The 20,029-nt window shown below is 37.6% G+C and overlaps 1 protein-coding gene across 1 annotated transcript in view; it reads right to left on the reverse strand.

Moving 5' to 3' along the window:
• LOC122808698 (alpha-2-macroglobulin-like protein 1) overlaps positions 1-20,029 on the reverse strand; it is a 488,551-nt gene that overhangs the window by 316,652 nt on the left and 151,870 nt on the right. Inside the window, exons 10-11 of the mRNA XM_044079684.1 lie at positions 12,362-12,471; positions 8,464-8,628 (exon numbers count right to left, since the gene is read on the reverse strand). Of these exons, the coding sequence (XP_043935619.1) occupies positions 8,464-8,628; positions 12,362-12,471 (275 nt within the window). The remainder of the gene's footprint in view (positions 1-8,463; positions 8,629-12,361; positions 12,472-20,029) is intronic.

The raw sequence follows: 20,029 nt of genomic DNA on the forward strand, positions 1-20,029 counted from the left end.
ATTTCTCATCTCCATGCATTATTAGAAATATGGGCAATATTTTGAAGAACTACATATTACTTTACTTGACATAGGCTATCCGCTTTTGCAAAGTGTCTTGCCTCATATTATATTCTTGATCATAATTTAATCTAATAAAGTTTCTGTAAATATATTTCAATTTGTTTGTGTTTTATCTGTTGTGGGTATTTTCTCCTCTTGTATATAATTACTTATCAGCTACTATAAAATGCTTTTGTGTGTATTTGTAGTCTTTCCTCCCAGCTCATTGTAAAATATTTAATCTGTTGCAGGACTCTTGTCTACTTGTATGTAATTACTCATCAACTACTGTTTAAATGGTTTTCAGCCTGTTGTGGAGCTTTTCTCTGCTGAAAATTGGCCATTGGCTCTGTCAGATTTTCCTGGTTGTCAAAGGACAAACAGTGAGTATCCACGGATACTTACAGATGTAACCACTTATCATATAATATCTCACTATTATAATTAAGCTGGTTATATATTGTGCATCCAAAACCATCTTTTTGCACCAATTTTTATATTTGCACTCTGTGTATGTTGTACTAATTGCTATCTGAGCAACTCATTGATGTAATAGGAAAAAAATATATGGTCTCCACTGTCTCCTAGTAAGCTTTGTTTTCCTACATAGTTATCCTCTTAGTAATTGATTTTCAGAGACAATTGCTTTTAGTTTACTGACAACCCACTTCTAACACATACTTTGAAAAGTGTACTTATTTGGCAATATGGGAGGCTAGTCTATCAGTCCACCCCATGGTATGTAAAAAAAAATACTACAATGCTGAATTATGACAATTGCACAACATCACTCTAACATATGCTTTAGTGGCAAAGACATCCATATCTACACCTCCTTGGCTTTTCTTAACATCTTGCTATCTTACCTAATCCACTCCCATACTCAGATCTGCTTTCACTGAGAGTTAATTATACTACTTATATTCATAAGGTTTCATGAGCCTGCAAAACATCCCAGAAATGCTTTAGTGTCTGGTAATCCCATACCAAGATATGTAGACACAGTGCTCACCAGGCTGGCAAATGATAAGGTGACGGTTAGCTGCCTCTGTGGTGCAAGGATTCAGGATGTCATTGAGGATCATAGTGCTGTGCGGAACACTAGATATGATTATGACATTGTTGTTGATCATGGGGGAGGTGATGTTGGCATTCTAGCTTGGGGGGGGGGTGAAACTGCCCATATAACCTAATATTACTAGGCCCTGACACTGAGTAACATTTTTCATTTACCAGGAATAATGACTAAATTGAGGAATAAAATAACCAGTTTCCATAATGGGCTAGTAAACTGACATTCTGTGGAAGCCAGTGTGTGTCTGCAGAGGATGAAAATTTCAAGAAACACTCCTGCATCTTTCACTTGTTAGATTTCATCTACTGACTAAAACATCTGCTTCCACATAGCACCTTTTCTTGAGAAGATTTAACTTGATGGACATTGCAACACAGGAGATTCCAATCTGGATAACATCAAGGTAGCACTACTAAATGCAGGGACCTAAACAACCAAATATCTCAATGTAAAGTCCTTTATAACTTTGAAGACATCTTACAGAAAGCTGGTTACAAAGCAGTGGTAGTACTTCTTCAGTTCTAGGATGCAATACTTATCATGTGCAGAGATCCACCGGCAGCTAAGGGGGAGCTACTTACACTTATTTGTAACCCCACTGCCTTTCACTACATTCTATATAATGTAAATCTGTAATAGGCTAAAGTCTTAGTTACTCTCAGCAAAATTATCATATTATAACCAATTATAGACCCAAGACTATGATTCCTTCAAAGCAGGAATAATACCTTATTCATTAAGAAAGGTTAGCCGTAGAACCAAATTCCTTAATTATGAATGATTTCAACTGTGCACACATGAAATGACAAATATATACTTTCTTTGCCTTTTCCCAGTTAGGGGTCGCCACAGCGGAACTCCGGTCTGCTAATGATTGGCAGTCAATTTTTATGGTGCCGAGTTGCCAGCCCAACACCCAACCTTCAGCGAAGGCACACCCATTCACGCATGTCTTTTGGAGGCCACTCGACCATGGGGAGGACATGTAGACTCCACACAGAAGGCACTCCAGCCGAAAATCAAACAGGAGAACCTCTTGCTGTGAGGCAACAATGCTACTGCTGTACCACTGCAGCAAATGGCAAATGGCAAATATATACTATCAACAACAAATATCACCAGAACATTCTGGACTTTGTAAGATCACAACATATTTCACAAACACTTCCTATGCATATGGGAGTGTTAAACCTTGTCCTCACAAATATTTCTCTATTTCTCCATTTGCATTACTATTATGCTATGGAATAGACTTCCCATACATGTCAAACAGAGCACCTCACTGGCCCTTTTCGAGAGAAATCTTGATGAGTTGATGGGAAATAGAAAATTCACCCCTGGGATCACTCGAGTGGCTCTACTCGACAGAAGCACTGGGAACTAAGGTCAGATGGCACAATGTCAGGGTAATCCTATGGGCTAGGCTTGTAATGGCACCAGGGCTATTAGCTCAGTACACACCTATGAACCTATGAACCTATGAACCTATGAACTACATTTACTATCCGTCTTTTCAAATCCAGTCATTTTGCTTTGACCTCCTTTATGAAGACCAGCTTATCAGTCCTTCATTACTCCTGCTTGTTCAGGGATTATTCTAAAATCATTCACTTTCTATTTACACATCATATGTATATTCATAAATAGTGTAATTCCCAAGCAAACCTTGTATGTCAGGCTATTACCAACTCCTCTGAGGTTTGCTCTAGTTAGATTGATGCATTAGGCAGGAGTGCTCTGTTTCTGTACACTCATTCATTGTAACAATCAGAATTCTGGTACAAGCTGTCTGCTAAGCTATGGATATTAGTGGGGTAGCTGCAGAAATGATACTAATTAGGTGAATATTTCGATTGAGGATATTTTGGTTTTGATGAGAACTCTGGGAAAATCAAATTTCTGTCTTTGGGAACATCTGAATCAATATGGCCAAACAGCAGGCTATTTGGTCAGCCAAGATAAAGCATGGGAACTTGCCATGAAGTATGAACCATCCAAACAGCTAAAGTTGCACTTCACATTTATATGGCCTTCTCAGGGCAATCAGTATTTAAAGGGTTGATTTACTAGTTTGTGCAAGCAATTGTTAGGAAGAAAGTGTAAGACAAGCTGTAAGAAACCAAGCTACTATCAGATGCTTTGAAACACCTGCATTTGCCTTTAGGATAAAGAATATTGGCTGTGTACAAGATCTTTTTCTTGAAGTGGTTAAATGCAGGCAATATGATTGGACTTGCGTGCCCAGAGTGACACATCTCATTGGAAAATACTGACCTTAAGATTTATATGGTTTCTGATTAAGGTTAGAACTTGCAAAGCTTTTCCTCAATGGCCTGTATACTTGCAGATGATAAGTAGCCTGCCCTTCTTATTAGAACACATCTTAACTGCATAATTAATAATCTGGTTACTATGTCAGAAAACAAATTGATGCATTGCCTGGAAAAAGTTGAAGCTGGTGTGGAAATCTTTAAAATAGATATTTAGAGACAAAGGGGAATTCAGAAAATTTAATCTGGCTAGTAAATACTGCTTGGCTGTTCAGGAAACTACAGGCAAGATTAGCAGACATCAGGCAATGACCCCTTTCTTCCATGCTTTCCAATGTTTTATGAATATGTATATTCTTTATATCCAGAAATGAAAAAAGTGTGATCATAATGGGAAAAGGCATGAATAGTAAGAGGTTTGCAATTGTTTTCAAGTAAGAACTGATAAAATTTCAGGACAATTTGCTCTTCCTAATAGTGACTTTTACAAATATCTGAAGGTGAAACATTTACTGGGTCAGTTCTTCACAAATAAGATTAATGTAATGTTTTGCAGATTTGTATCTGGGAGAATATTTCTTTAAAATGTCTGTCAAGTAGGTTATTGAAGGGTTTGACAGAATATGGAAACACCATATTTAACCCTTTTAGGACCTCTAGGAAAGGAAATTGCTGCATAACTTAGAAGTTAAAGAGAATAAAAGAACATTTATCCATTTACAAAGGTAGAGTGTAGAAGCTGCAGTGGTATGTCTTGCATTGGATGCTATTACATTTGCATTTTCTTAACCCCACAAAACTTGTCAAGCAGGTTTTCTTCCTCTTTTTTGTGGAGCAGAAAGCACTCTCAGCCTGGAATTGGATTATGGGGATATACATTTTGGATTTGGGTCAGTCTTATCAACTTCTCTGTAGGACCGTTGCAGAAGACTCCACTGCAAGTACATGACCTGCACATTCGTTCCATGGAGGTGACAGATGGGCATCCATGGAGTAGAGAAGAGCCCAGTAGCCCATGTTGTCCTGCCCAATGAGTCTCACTGGCTCATTCATTCTTCTAGTGGTGATAGTCAGATGGCAGACAGTGGGTCAGGGAGTAAGTCTGCAGAGTAGTCTATCTTTGAAGTTCACTCTTCGTGGTGGCTCATTTGAACTCCACAATGCCACCTCACCTTGGAAAAGTGTGTGTGAGTGTATGTGTGTGTATGTGTGTGTGTGTGTGTGTGTGTGTGTGTGTGTGTGTGTGTGTGTGTGTGTGTGTGTGTTGCTTGTCACAGTGTACACTGGAGGCTTATGTGACAAGGGTAACACACTGAGTGCTCCCACTAGGTGTCACAAAAGTGGCAAAATATAGCTACATCGCTCCACCTAGGAGAATGACCAAGCTGTAGATATTTATTGCTATCCTCTGTAGCTTGTGCTCTGCGGAGCCCCTATCATTACTGAGCAGGAATTTCCCAGGGCACAATCAGGGTTTCATCCCTGTGTATTGCAGGGGCGCAGGGCATGCCCCAGTCTATTGAATTTTTGGAAAATATCAAGATTATGTTTCAAACCATATTAGGACCTAGTATTTTACGTATAAAATAAATTATTCTGTTTAAACTCTTTGTCTGCTGATATCATGTAAAACAAAGGGAGTAGCACTGATATACAGTTATGTCAAGAAAAAATATATCAGTCATATGGAGAGCAACTTAACCCATGAACCCCCAAAATATCAGAATGAACACTGCTAAAAATATTAAGTTGCTACTTACTTGTACTAATGACTGAAGCATAGAAAGTTTACTCAAGGTATATTAGAGGTAGATGCTATATTGCAAGGGGTCCCTATTGTTTGACTGAGTCTTCAGAAACTCGAAATTCATATGGTCAAGACCACATGATTGAGGCTATGAGAAATAGAAACTAGTGAATGAAGTGTGGATTGGGAATTTTTGTAGGGGGTGCAGGGGGTCTTTCCCATTGCAAAAACATAAAAAAGGTAGAGTTTGTGATTTTTATGGGTTTTTTTCAGTTTTCAGAAACTTGATCATATGGTCTTGACTGTATGAATTTCGAGTTTATGAAAACTCGATCATCTGACCTAGACCTATTGTGAGATATTTTTTAAACCAAATTTAGTGCCTTGGTATGTTCTTAAATGAGATGCTGAATGATATGCCATTGCCATTTGAAGAACTCTCTGTTATGATAGCACTGCTGTCAAACCTTTTTAGCAAGGCATGGGCAAGCTTTGAAAAAAAATATGTTATTTGAAACGACCATTGCTAATGAAAGAGTTTAATATTATTCTCTCTCTCTCTCTCTCTCTCTCTCTCTGTCTCTCCCTCAGTGTGAAAGTGTTAGATATGAGGATGATTTTTGATCAACTGGAGAAATTGTAAGGTGCTTTAATATTTAAATATAAAATGTGTGTTTACTGACCTATCACGATTGCTGGACTGATGTCTGGAGAAAATGTGCCTTTGGGTAGTGACTAATTTTAATTGATTAAAACTTGTTGGAAAAAATGCACCTCAAGTCGTTCAGATTTAGTAAAGAAGTCTGGCAGAGAGGCACAGAGAGAGTGATTAGTATTATTGCCTGACAGTGCTTGGCTCGCTTGATTACTTCTCATCTGGCATGCTTGCTTTCTGGAAATTACAAGTTATCCTCAAACCTTTGTGTTTTTGGCAGGTGCTCTCATTTCCTTCCACATCAAAGAGATATGTCAAAGGTGAATAAACATGCTTATAAATTCCTTGCAAGTGTGTGCGTGTGTGTGTGTGTGTGTGTGTGTGTGTGTGTGTGTGTGTGTGTGTGTGTGTGTGTGTGTGTGTGTGTGTGAGAGAGAGAGATAGTGTGCATATCATTGCAATTTGTCAGTTTTCTTTTTCAGGGTCAGTTCTCTGCATTGTGATAAGCAAGCAGCATTATCTTCCTCATCTTCAAGATGACACTGAATTGGATTAAACAGGTAGTTGGACAATGAATGAATGAATGGATGGATGAATGCATGAATGAATGAATGAATTATTAATCATCTGCAATTTCCAAAGACTTTATTGTAAAGTCTTCAGATTAGATGTAGTAGCACAGTGAATATCAGCAATCCATTTACTAAGGAACTTGACAGGCATTTTATACTATGTTAGAACTTGGCGTATATATCTTTCCACCATTAACAACCAGCACATATTAGTTACTGCTTAGTAGCACGCAGATACAGCCATCTACCCTATGTAAAGGTTTCCCAAGAGTGCCATAACTAAGTGCGCTTTTTAATACAAGCATATCATCAGAATGTGAAGGCTGGCTTCATAATAAGGACTACATTAAGTGGTAAGGGAAATGCAAACAAGAGTGCAGGTAATTAAATAGGACAGGCAACTCATGCAGGTATATAGGGTCTATATCATAAGAGTGAAAGTCCCAAAGAACGAACGCTCTTATGAACAAAAATGCCGGACATGGTGATGCTTTTTCTGGGGTCGCAGTAGAGTGAAGATAGGAATATTTGCCCTTTCCTCACTGTATCGTGATCTTGGAGTTGGAATATATATTTAGCGGGGGGTGTGGGGGGTTCGATGTTTGTGCATTTTCAATCACAGAGCATTTGTTCTTTTGAGCTTTTGCTCTTATGATATAGACCCAGTATATAAACAGTCAGAAAAGTGAATGACACTTGAACATTTTAAAGAAAGTACACAACTAAGGGAAGAAGAAGTAAATGTACTGGGACATTGCCGCAAGTAAGCAACAGACAGTTGTCCTCAGGGCCACTGTACTAGAATGGCTTACAGCATGGTTACCAGATATGGGGCAGGCAATGATGTGTTTTCTTTCAGGTCTGACATGTAACAATAAAGTTTGCTTAGTAAGAATAAGATAAAGCTAAGTGTGTCAGTTAAAAGGAAATTTCAGCATGCGTATGTGGACATATTAAGTGTGGCAGTTAACCAGGAATTTCTGCATGTGGATGTGGACATATTAAGTATGACAATTAAACAGGAATTTCTGTATGCGCATGTGGACATATTAAGTATGACAGTTAAACAGGAATTTCTGCATGCATATGTAGATATATTATTTATATTTTGAGACAGTCAATGGATCTGGCACAATTCAAAAGTTCAGTCTAGCATCATAAAATGAAATGGAGTGAAAGTTTATTTGACTGGAATCATCAAGAATCTTATCTGGCCATGCTGAGATTCTTGATAAGCAAATGAATAACAAATAACCTGTTTTTCTCTGCTTCCAAATAATCCATAATATTACATTTTTCACCACTGACAGAAATTATTGGATGAAATATTGTGTTACAGTACTGAATTGCTGTTAGACATGTGACATTTAGTAATGCTAGATGTTTACAAAATGTTAGAGAGTCTCTGTGTTCCTCTTATATTTTCCAGAACTGTTTTACCTTTCTGACTAACATATAATGAGAAAACAAGGAACATCAGTTATGCTTGTTAGACATACCTGCCTCTGATTTATTGTTAACATACTGTACAAAGGGATCTACGTCACAAGCTCGAAGTTTTAAAATGTTGATCTGCAAATGGTCGATATCGAAGTTTTGTAACTTCAAAATTGCAATAAAAAAAAAATAAAAACTTTTTTTATATTATTGCGGGGGGTGGGGGCAAGCCCCCTTTACACCCCTGCAAAATAAATGTACTATCTCTGAGATTGCTCTACAGTGAGGAAATATGTGGATTTCCCATTTGGGGCTGTATGTCAATCTCCATTCAAAATGTTTGAAGTTTCAAAACTTTGATCTTATGTTCTCGAACATTTGCACTTTGAACTGTTGAAACTTTGAGCTTGTGAAAGGAATCTGTACAAAGGCATAAAGACAAACAAGCTTTGCTTTTGAGGTGAATATCTTGGTGGGCATGTCCTGAATACATATTAAGTTGGTTATGATCAGAAACCAAATCATAATCCTCTATATTACAGCATGCTTTTTTATTCTGATTTTTACTTGGGTGACAAAAGTTAAATGAATAATAACATATCAGGAACTGTACATATTTTTTCTTGTGCCATCCACCCATTATCTTAATAATGAGCCTTACTTACTCTGAGATTAATGCTGCTTGACCAGTTCGAAGTTGTCAGGGAGAAGTAGGCTATGCCTTTGGAATCTGTTGTTAATGTTTTATTTATACGATAATTAGAATACTGAGATGTGAGGTAAACACGTCGATTTGGAATTCCTTTACCATATGCATCCTGCATTAATATCTGAAAAAAAAGAAAGAAACAAGAAAAGCAAAGGTATTAAGTGAATATACACTGTACTGCTCTCAGCAGATATGTGCAAATGTAAGATGTAATGTCCAATGAGAGATCTAACTGCTGAATGAAGCAAACCCACTAGTCATTCGCAATGCAGCGATGATTCAATTAGTGTAAAACAACTTATTTCATAGCATTTTGTAAGATTAGCATATGAAATGTCAGACCTTAAATTTAAAGGAACATAGAGTCTACCTGTTTCTTTAGTGCATGATAAAATGAATAGCTGGGTCTTTAATGTACATTTATTGTGCAGGACTTTAATGTTCATTTGTCATGGCTGAATTCTACATTGCTCTGGATACAGACTGCACAAAAGGCAGCAAGACAGGAAAAGGGTACATATATAACTGGGAAAAGAATGACTTGTTGAATAACTAGGAGGAAAATCAAACTTTTCCACTGCAATTCAAACATATAGATAGACAAATGATATAGGAAATTTAAGTTCTCTGGACACAAATAAGAATGTTTTATCCACAGTTTTAAATGAACAGCAGTTACTTAAAACATAGTACTCTACATGTACAGACTTAATGAAAGGCACATTTCTAGTAAAACTGGTTTGCTAATAAGGGATATGAGTCATTCCTACAAAAAATGTCATACAGAAGACTGTTCAATTACAGTAAATTGACAGAAGATAACTTGCAATTTTTTTATTCTTCTTATGGGGTAACTTGTCCCAGATTCTTCACGAAGGTGTGAGCTCTTAGTGTTCTTCCTAGAAGCCTATCCACTGAATTATCAAAGATGCCACCCCTACATCCATGCACACATGTGCACACACACACAAACACACACACACACACACACACACACACACACACACACACACACACACACACACACACACACACACACACACACACACACAGACATTCTCAAACACACATCTACATCCACATCCATCCATCAGCAAACAAGATCCACCATAATTGATCACACTCATAAAAACATACACAGAAATAAACACACATGAGCACAGATCCAGACTTGAGGCACCATGATCTAACACACACACACACACACACACACACACACACACACACACACACACACACACACACACACACACACACACACACACACACACACACATACACACACATGCACGCACATGCGCGTACATACATGTATATGCACACATTCATGTAACCTCACTTGTGACCCTACAGACACAACAAGTGTACACAAGCATCCACACACATATGCACACTAAAACATACCCTAGCCCCACATCTTTGCTGAATTTACCTTTACCAACAGCACTCTTATATGTGTGAGTGGGTAACCACCATCTTTTGATGGAGGTCACTTTTCCTCCTAGCTTAAAATTTTACCGTGCCAAGTGATTTCATGAATTGCTCAGTCAAAAAAACAGGATTTGCTTAGTCACTTCTCTGGATTGCCAAATTAACATGCATCTTCACTCATGAAACCCCTAACTGTACTGATGTCCCTGTTTATGAATGAAAATGTTTAGCACGATGCAGAAATCTTACACAGCAAGGCTTTTGCATTACATTAAGCTTTTCTGAATACCAGAGAAGGTTCTTCTTGGCTTGCTAGTCTGAATCATTCTTTGCACAGATGTTCTTCAAAGAGATAACTAAATGCATGTAAAAGAAAATGCATTTTTATAACTGTTCTCAACATTCCAATTGCCTATCATTTTGCCTTATGATGTCTTCCATAAAACAAAATATTGAAAGGGTGTATGTGCAAACTGCAGGAACATGTTACTCATCAATTTCTACATTTTTCTTGTCATACAAAGAAAATAATTTTGGACCATTAATACAATGACCCATCAGACTGGGGTCTTCTACAACTGATCATGTGTTAGCAGGTCTTAACACACCTGCCAGCTGCAACTTGCACTAAATAGAAATAGCTCCCACTAACCCAACCTTAGCTAATTTCATAGCCATCCCACTGCCAGAGCCTATTAACCTATATAGCTCTACCAGAGACCAAATTCTAACCGTTAAACTCCCATGGAGGGTTCCTGACAATATCTTCAGTCCTTGCTTCTTATTTCTAACATTAAAAATCAGATTTCCATCCCTAACCCTAAAGACCTCGATTGACCTTTCATGTATAGTAAGGCATGTAAAATGTAGAGTTCTACTGAACAGGGAACAGGAATTCTATTTCACTTATAGTAAGGCATGTAAAATGTAGAGTTTTACTGAGCAGGGAGCAGCAATTCTATTTCACTTATAGTAAGGCATGTAAAATGTAGAGTTTTACTGAACAGGGAACAGTAATTCTATTTCACTTATAGTAAGGCATGTAAAATGTAGAGTTTTACTGAACAGGGAACAGTAATTATATTTCACTTATAGTAAGGAATGTAAATTGTAGAGTTTTACTGAACAGGGAACAGTAATTATATTTCACTTATAGTAAGGCATGTAAAATGTAGAGTTTTACTGAACAGGGAGCAGCAATTCTATTTCACTTATAGTAAGGCATGTAAAATGTAGAGTTTTACTGAACAGGGAGCAGTAATTCTATTTCACTTATAGTAAGGCATGTAAAATGTAGACTTTTACTGAACAGGGAACAGGAATTCTATTTCACTTATAGTAAGGCATGTAAAATGTAGAGTTTTACTGAACAGGGAACAGGAATTCTATTTCACTTATAGTAAGGCATGTAAAATGTAGAGTTTTACTGAACAGGGAACAGGAATTCTATTTCACTTATAGTAAGGCATGTAAAATGTAGAGTTTTACTGAACAGGGAACACTAATTCTATTTCACTTATAGTAAGGCATGTAAAATGTAGAGTTTTACTGAAAAGGGAACACTAATTCTATTTCACTTATAGTGAGGCATGTAAAATGTAGAGTTTTACTGAACAGGGAACAGTAATTCTATTTCACTTATAGTAAGGCATGTAAAATGTAGAGTTTTACTGAACAGGGAACAGTAATTCTATTTCACTTATAGTAAGACATGTAAAATGTAGAGTTTTACTGAACAGGGAACAGTAATTCTATTTCACTTATAGTAAGGCATGTAAAATGTAGAGTTTTACTGAACAGGGAACAGGAATTCTATTTCACTTATAGTAAGGCATGTAAAATGTAGAGTTTTACTGAACAGGGAACAGGAATTCTATTTCACTTATAGTAAGGCATGTAAAATGTAGAGTTTTACTGAACAGGGAACACTAATTCTATTTCACTTATAGTAAGGCATGTAAAATGTAGAGTTTTACTGAACAGGAACAGTAATTCTATTTCACTTATAGTAAGGCATGTAAATTGTAGAGTTTTACTGAACAGGGAACAGCAATTCTATTTCACTTATAGTAATGCATGTAAAATGTAGAGTTTTACTGAACAGGGAACAGTAATGCTATTTCACTTATAGTAAGGCATGTAAAATGTAGAGTTTTACTGAACAGTGAACAGTAATTCTGTTTTACTTCCCCATGGTGAAAGTAGTAGCTTACTCATCTTACTCAGTCTTCTGCATTAAGGAAGATAGTGAATGCAACCTGATGTGATCTTACTGACATTTAAAAAAAATGTAAAAATCAGTGTAGTGCATTTTATAGATACTCCCAGTAAACAAACATAAATAAACAAATAAACATAAAATAATTTAGTCTTTTTCGTGCTTTTCAGTAACTGTAACTTTGTAATGATCAGAATTTAATTACCTGACCAGAGAAAGGGTAGTCTGTCCGGTAGTAACTAGAAACATTTTGGAACTGCACTGTTACAAGGGTTTGTGAAATTGGAATTGTTCCAGCCCCATTCACTTTAATCCCTAAAAGAACAGGAATAAATAAAGTGCATATTAAAAAATAATTAGACACAGTTACTGCAGAATCTGAGCCATGTATTTCTGGAATATGGTTTATTTAAGAAATATCACTTGACTGTGAAATCCAACTCATATTTTACTACACTGAAGATGCCTTCAAAGTCTGCATCCTCTTAACTCTTACATCATACAATGAGCCTTGAGAACATTAAAAAATCCACTTTCACAGCCATTAAATGGATCAGGTACGCTGAACAAGTTTTGTTGAAACCTGATGGAAATTGTATACAGTTTTTGCTAGGTTTCCAAAATAATAATATGGTTGTTCCTTTTATTTTCATTTCTGTCATTTATTCTGCTCTCAGTTTTGCTCTTTGTTCCCTATCTCTGTCACTTTGGGTCTTTTAATAGATGACACAACAGGCACACTTCTTTCATATATTAAAATAAAATCAAAACAAAACAGAAAGAAATACCATTTTAAGTAGGCATACCTATGTGAAACATCAATATACAGGTTTTCCCACCTACACCCTACTTATTAAATATGCAATACCATAACCCATCAAAGGGTTCCTATTAGAACCTCGGACGCTTGAAATTTCGAATGTCATATGGTCGGTACCATATGATCGAAATTTCAAGAGTTCAAAGGTTAAACGTAACCATTTGGCACAGAATGGGAGAATTTCCCTTTTCTGCATTGAAGTGCGATCTCGGTGTTGGTATATTTAAGTAGGGCGATGTGGGGGGCGCACTGTTAAGATAAGTTTTTTTGTTTGTTTTATTATATATTCTAATTTTTAAATTTTGATCATATTTTGTCGAACATATGGGATTCGAAGTTTTGAAAGTTTGAATATATAATACAGACCCTAATCAAAGCAGAGAATTGTGCACTTGGCATAATTCTTATTATTTTTTTGTACTTAGTGGCTGTAAATGAACCTGTACTAAATGAGCTTATGCAAAAAATCTTACACAACTCTCATCTCTAAGTCCCACCTACAGCAATGATGGCATTCAAATAAAATTTGCATTGTGGTAATGCAATTAGTGCTACAGAAAACAGCAAAGCTACCCCTAAACAAAATGTATGCTCCTACTGCTTCATAATTAGCTGCATCTTAAATGTTGCTATGTGGCTGTAAATGAGTGCATGTACGCATGCATGTATGCACACACACAGACATAACATAAATATTGCAAAATGTATTAATCAGCAAGGAAAAGTATAAGACAAAAGAGTTTTGAAGTGAAGCAAAATATAAAATATGAAGAGAATACCAGGTAAAACAGTGCATGCATACAGGTATGTTTATATATATAAAATATATATAAATAATGCTGAATTCTAAAATGCACTTCATTTGACTGACAGTTAATTTGACTGACAATTAGTACTGGCAGTCTCTAGAGCATTGTAAGGCAAGTACATGGAATATGTCATCTTTCCCACTGTAGTGTGAACCTGGAATTAGTATACATGGTTAGGGTGGGTGGGGGGCACTTTGATTTTACTAAACAATATTAAACCAAAAGCAGACAATATAACATGAAATTAAGTGGGGGGTGGGGCTTCACCCCCACCTCCCATTGTAGGGGGCTGTGCCCCCCACACCCCCTCTAAATATATATACTAACTCCAGGGTTACACTACAGTAGGAAGAGGACATGTTTCGTTTTATAACTGAGAGACCTGCATTTTATTGAAGTATATGGTGTAAAACACCAATGTGGGAGACAGGACAATTCACTGAAAGTGCTGGTTTATATCACACTATGCAGAAAATGTTGTTAGTTTTTATGGTACTAATTATGTAAAAAAAAGCAATATTTCCATATGTACATAATACTCCAAAATCCAAGTGAGTTAAATTAGATTAGGAGAAATCTTACATGTTGCTGAAGAAAAATGTCGTTAATATTTGCAGTCTAAGTTGCACATCTTGAGATATATCCAGTATTACTTGTATTGCTAACTATGCAATTAAACATGTTTTCCTATTTCTGTAAATATCTCAATAAACATGCACTTACAGAGGAGTTTCTGGTTGTAATGTGAAAGCTTATGGTGGGTTGACAAAAATGTCACAGCAATATATGTCTAGGATGAATAGTTTTTAAGACATGATAATGTATCTGTGAAAGTTTATAAAAATATAATTTGGGGTTTGTTTATGTTATAATATATTATACTATTTATAGGAAAAGAATATAAATGCACTATTATCACTGTAAGTTATACTTCTTACTATAACATTGCTATTTGTATAATTTTAATAGCCTTTATTGTCAAAACAATATTTACATTTGTTCATATTTCAGAAAATGCTCTCAAATCCAAGATGTGTGTAGGCTACTAGCAGTGTGACATTCCGTACCAAATAGGTGTTACCAAGTTAAGAATAGCCAAGCTTCCTAAATGTTTCTGACAAGCTTTGACACCCTACAATTATTTTAAGGGGTGTATATAAGCATGGACACAAGTGGCAAAGCATTTATACGTTGCCTGTCTTTACTACAGACATGGGCACCAAAACAGTGGTAAATGTCTGATTCCCCATCTACTGGCCCAAGTTATGCTTGTGCCGGTTTAAGAAAAAAGTTTGCTTCATATGCATGGTAAGAAGGAGCAATCTCTGAGACACATAGCTGTCTCTCGCACATGTCCTATTTATGTGACAAACGAGGTTTAAGTTGCTATATCAGTTAATTCGGATGTTATATGTTTTGCAGTGTGCAACAGATGCATCAGAGTGGGATCAGAGCATGATTTGTAGCAAGACATAGATCATTTCTGAGTAGTATATAGGTCATCGAGTACAAGGACATGTCTTTGAGGTGATCTGCTAAACGTGTAATTTACGGTCTGAATTATTTTTGAGAGGAACCCATATGGACACCATTTGTTGGCTATGCCTGGTCAAGCACACGCAAATGAGGGCTTTGTACTCAAAGATTGGTCAGATGAGGCTGAAGTACATTAGAACAATGACATCCTTATATCTAGATGCCAAATCTTGCTTATAAGTTGTGCAACACAGTATCTATTTCCAGGTTTATGGTGCTGTTTTACCCTTTTATTGAGGTAAAGCTGTGCCTTTCTGCGTCTGTTTCTGATTCCGTTACTGGACATGATGCTGCAGAAAATATATAATCTGTTTTGTGAGTCAAATGTTAGTCAACTGTACAATGTTCCCAGTACAGGATGACTACCTAAGGATAATAAGGGCAATGCCAGTGGCTTTGGTCTCACTGAGAGCATTGATATTCATGTGCTAACCTTGCCTCTTCAACGTATTGATTTTCTAACTCGTAGCATGACTGATTCAATTTAATCAGGCTGTTTGGATTATTTGATCAATTCCTCTTCGTCTCTTTGTACACATTTTGAATTCTGTATTAAATGTATTGTATTTCTTAGAAACAAGCACTGTATAATGGAGTTCCATTTCAGCTTCATCATATAGAAAGATGGCACATGCAAAAATGAATTTCATAACTATGTAACTTTTAAAACAGCTTGAAGTAGGGAAACAGCTACATTTGCTATTTGACAGCACTTAATTCTGTAATTCAGTTCCTTCCAGGCTGTCACAGAGGCTGTATAACATTCCTGTGCCCATGTGTGATTTGTAAAGAGCTCTGCTTACCTGATGCACCCCCAAGACATTTCACTTGTGAAATTGTTAGCCCCCAAACTCTCCATTGCACTGTCAACCATCTGATAGTGTATGCATACTGCAGTAAGCAATTATCCTTTCCAGGAAGGGTTTCTCACCCTCGTGCCTGTTGAGTGATGTCATATTCGCAATCTGCCCACATAACAATGAACTGCATAAGCTGGCAATCATTAAATAAATGAATGAATGATCCAGGGAATGTACAACTTTAGTAAATACAGAAAAATATAAAATGCACCCTAGGAATTAAAATAAAGACCTGTAGGAAGGAATCAAGACACATCATAGGACAATCACACCATCACAGGTCATTCCTGTCAAGAACAGTGAATCTAAAATAAAAATAAACTAAATGTTGCTCTAGGAATGTGAATCATGTTGCCTGTTTGTCCATTCCGTTTCATATTTTATATATTCTCCTATAAGTAGACAAGTTGTTAACTTCTGCATTAAAATTGTTTGTGACATTAAGGATTGCTACTCAGACACTGGACTGACTGAACATCCTTCCATAGGTAAAAATCTCCTCACTGTTGCTAGAAAAATTCAGAGTAACAGATCTGGAGTATCAATCTGATTAGGTACAGAGGAATTAAGTAGTACTAATTCTTTGTTGTTGAGAATGCTAGAATAATTCAAAGTAATAGATCTGGAGTAGGAATCTGATTGGGTACAGGGGAATTCAGCAGTACTAATTGTTATTGAGAATGCCTGATTATTCTACCCAAAATGAATAATCAATTCCTTCTTCTTTTGCTAGAATAATTCAAAGTAACTGATTTGTATACCTCCTAACCTCTTAGTGCAAGAAATCTAGATAAAACCTAAAATAATGAGGAGGGCAAACGCCCCAAAACAGGGATAGGTTTTAAATGTTGCTCTTATAATCATAGAAAGTAGCTAGAATAACAAGATTGGTGCTATCATACATTTTCTGAAGGATATGAAGTCTGAAGCTCAAATGCATGTCATTATTTATAGGTTCATAGGTATATACTAGGCTAATAACCAATAGGGCCTTTATATGCTTAGCAGTATAATCCAACCAAGTTGTGTCCCTATATATCATGTGCTTTTATTAGAAGTGGAAATGTCGATTAAAATATTTCTAGAGGTTAATGGGGAGGAGGGAGTGTTAGTTTGGGCAATACTGTCTGTCACTGTCTTTCAGAGACATGGGAGTCCATAGGTTCATAGGTTCATAGGTTGGTAATAGGCTATTGGCCCTAGGGCCTATACAAGCCTAGCCATAACAATTCCATGGCTATCTCTTCCCATGCTATTTACTTCCCTGGAACCCTGTCTAGCAGGGCGACTGACATGATCCCCATGGTGAATTTCCTTTCTCCCATCCAATCATTAAGGTTCCTTTTGAAGAGGACCAAAGAGGCGCTCTGCTTGACATGTATGGGCAGTCTATTCCAGAGTCTGGGGAGTCTCTGGATCAGGTATCTATCCCTCCAGCATGCTTTGTTTATTATGATGACAAGGTTTAGATCCCTGGAGCATGTGGCTCTGAGGGATTGGGATTTCTTTAAGTGTAGCATGTCCAACAGCTCTGGGTTTGACATGGCCTTGTATGTTAAGCAGATATCACCTCGGAGTAGATGATATGCGACAGAGTACAACTGGAGTTTTTTAAGGCGGTCAGCATAGGGCATCCACTTTAGGCCTGTGATTCTTTTAGTGAGGTATTTCTGAGGCCATTCCAGTTGTTGCAGATGTCTTGAGAGGAACATACCAAATGGGGCATTATATTCTATAATGGTTCTAATGAGGGATGAGTAAAGTGAGACAATGACCTCCTTTTTTCAGGATGAAAAGCCCTTAGTGATGAGGTGTGCCACATAGAAGAATTTCCTGACTGTTGTGGTGATGTGGTTATTGAAGGTGAGACCACTGTCTACCTGTGTCCCTAAGTTTCTTATCCCACTTTTGGTGTTTAGTGTACTGCCACCTATGTGCTAATTCATGGGTACATGTTTTTTCCCAAAGTGGATAACTATATATTTCTTGGCATTGAGCTTGAGCCCATGACTCTGGCACCAAGCACCTGTGTAAAGCCCTTTTGTAGAGTATCAACATCATTTGGGGATTCAATAATGGCCCCCAGTTTGCAGTCATCTGCGAACTTTGTTAGCCAGAGTCCCTTAGTGTTGGCCTGTACTTCAGAGAAGTAGATGCCAGACAAGAGAGGTCCCAGAACTGAACCCTGAGGTACTCCACTTGTCACTTGTCTGGAGCTGGATTTGGAATCAGCTACTTTTACAGTGTGGGTTTTGTCAGTAAGCCAGTTGGCAACCCATCGAGTGACATAGGGATTAATGCACAGCTTAGTAAGTTTATCTATGATTCCAGAGTGGGGGATGGTATCAAAGGCCTTGGCGAGGTCCAGATAGGCTGTGTGGACTGCCTTACCCTCATCCATTGCTCTGGAGACTGATTCGAAGAAGTCAATTAGGTTCAGGAGACAAGATCGGCCCTTCATGAAACAAAACTGGGTGGGGTCCAGTGTTTTAAGGTTGCCAATGTCTTTGTTTATAAGTTCCATGATAATACATTCCATGGCCTTGCAGATCAGGCTCATCAGACTGATGAGGCGATAGCCTCCGAGATCCAAGGTGGATCCCCCCTTGTGGAGTGGGATAACTGTAGCTGTGTGCCACTCAGTGGGTATGATCCTGAGGTGAGGGTAAGATTAAACGTGACACTTAGGTGAGGTGCCAGTTCATTTTGTAGTTCATTTAGTACACAGCCTGGGATGTCATCTGTTCCCATGGATGCTGTATTCTTAGCTTTGGAGTGTGTATTTTTTACCTGTGTGGCCATTATTACCAGAATTTGGCAATCTTCCGGTATTGAGATGGGTGATTTAGGGGGTGAGAGGGGGGTGAAGCTGGCACTGAATTGATTTGCCAGGATATTGGCAATATCCTTGGGATCAGTATATTTAATGCCATTCTGTTGTAGCTCAGAGCAGATCTGAGCATTGCCATTTAGATTCTTGACATAGTTATAGAATGCCTTGTGGCTGTCTTTGGAATCTTTGGCAATTTTATTTTCGTAACTAGCTTTGGAGGATTTTATGAGGGATCTCAACTTCTTACTGAGGCTGGTAAGGGAGTTTTTTTGCATCCTGGGATTTTCCACTTTTCTGCAACAGTTTTTTCCTTTTGTTGTAAAGTTTGTTTATGGCAGGGGACCACCAGATTGGCTTCCTTTTTTGGGGGGGAGAACATCTTGGTTCTATTTGGGATGGCACGATTCATGCATGAGTGGATGTGCTTGTACAGTGTCTTAGTGTAGGACTCAGCAGTCGAACTTTCAGTTCCCTTCCACATGGGTGTCATGAAGTTTGTAACTTCTGACTTGAGTAGCATGAAGTTGGCTTTGGGGAAGTTTTTTTATGGAGGTTTCCTTACTGGGAGGTGGGGGTGGGATGTGGATGTTAAGGGTGATTAGCTTATGGTCTGACCTGACCAACGAGGGGGTGACCATAGGTATGGAGCATCGATTTCCCATGTTGGTAATGACCAGGTCTAGGATATTGGAGCCCCTGGTTGGACTATGGATTAGTCGATCCAGGGCATTGGAATTTATGAATTCCAAGAATCATTGGGCAAAGGTGTTGGTACACGAGTAGTTTTCCCAGTTAATGGCAAGGTAGTTGAAATCACCCTGATTAGAGTGCTTGGTTGTATATTAATATTTTCCAGTATGTTTATAAATGTGTAGTGAGAATCTTGGGGCATGGTGGGGGATCTGTAGCAAGTTACAATTTGGATTGCAGTCTTACTTAGTGTTAGTTGCACCTGGAGAATTTCAGACGCATTGTGTTGGGCAACTAACCTGGTGGTGTGAATATCCTTGGTGAA

This window comes from Protopterus annectens, chromosome 8.part0 (assembly GCF_019279795.1).
Source record: "Protopterus annectens isolate FY-2018-M chromosome 8.part0, PAN1.0, whole genome shotgun sequence".
Lineage (NCBI taxonomy): Eukaryota > Metazoa > Chordata > Ceratodontiformes > Protopteridae > Protopterus > Protopterus annectens.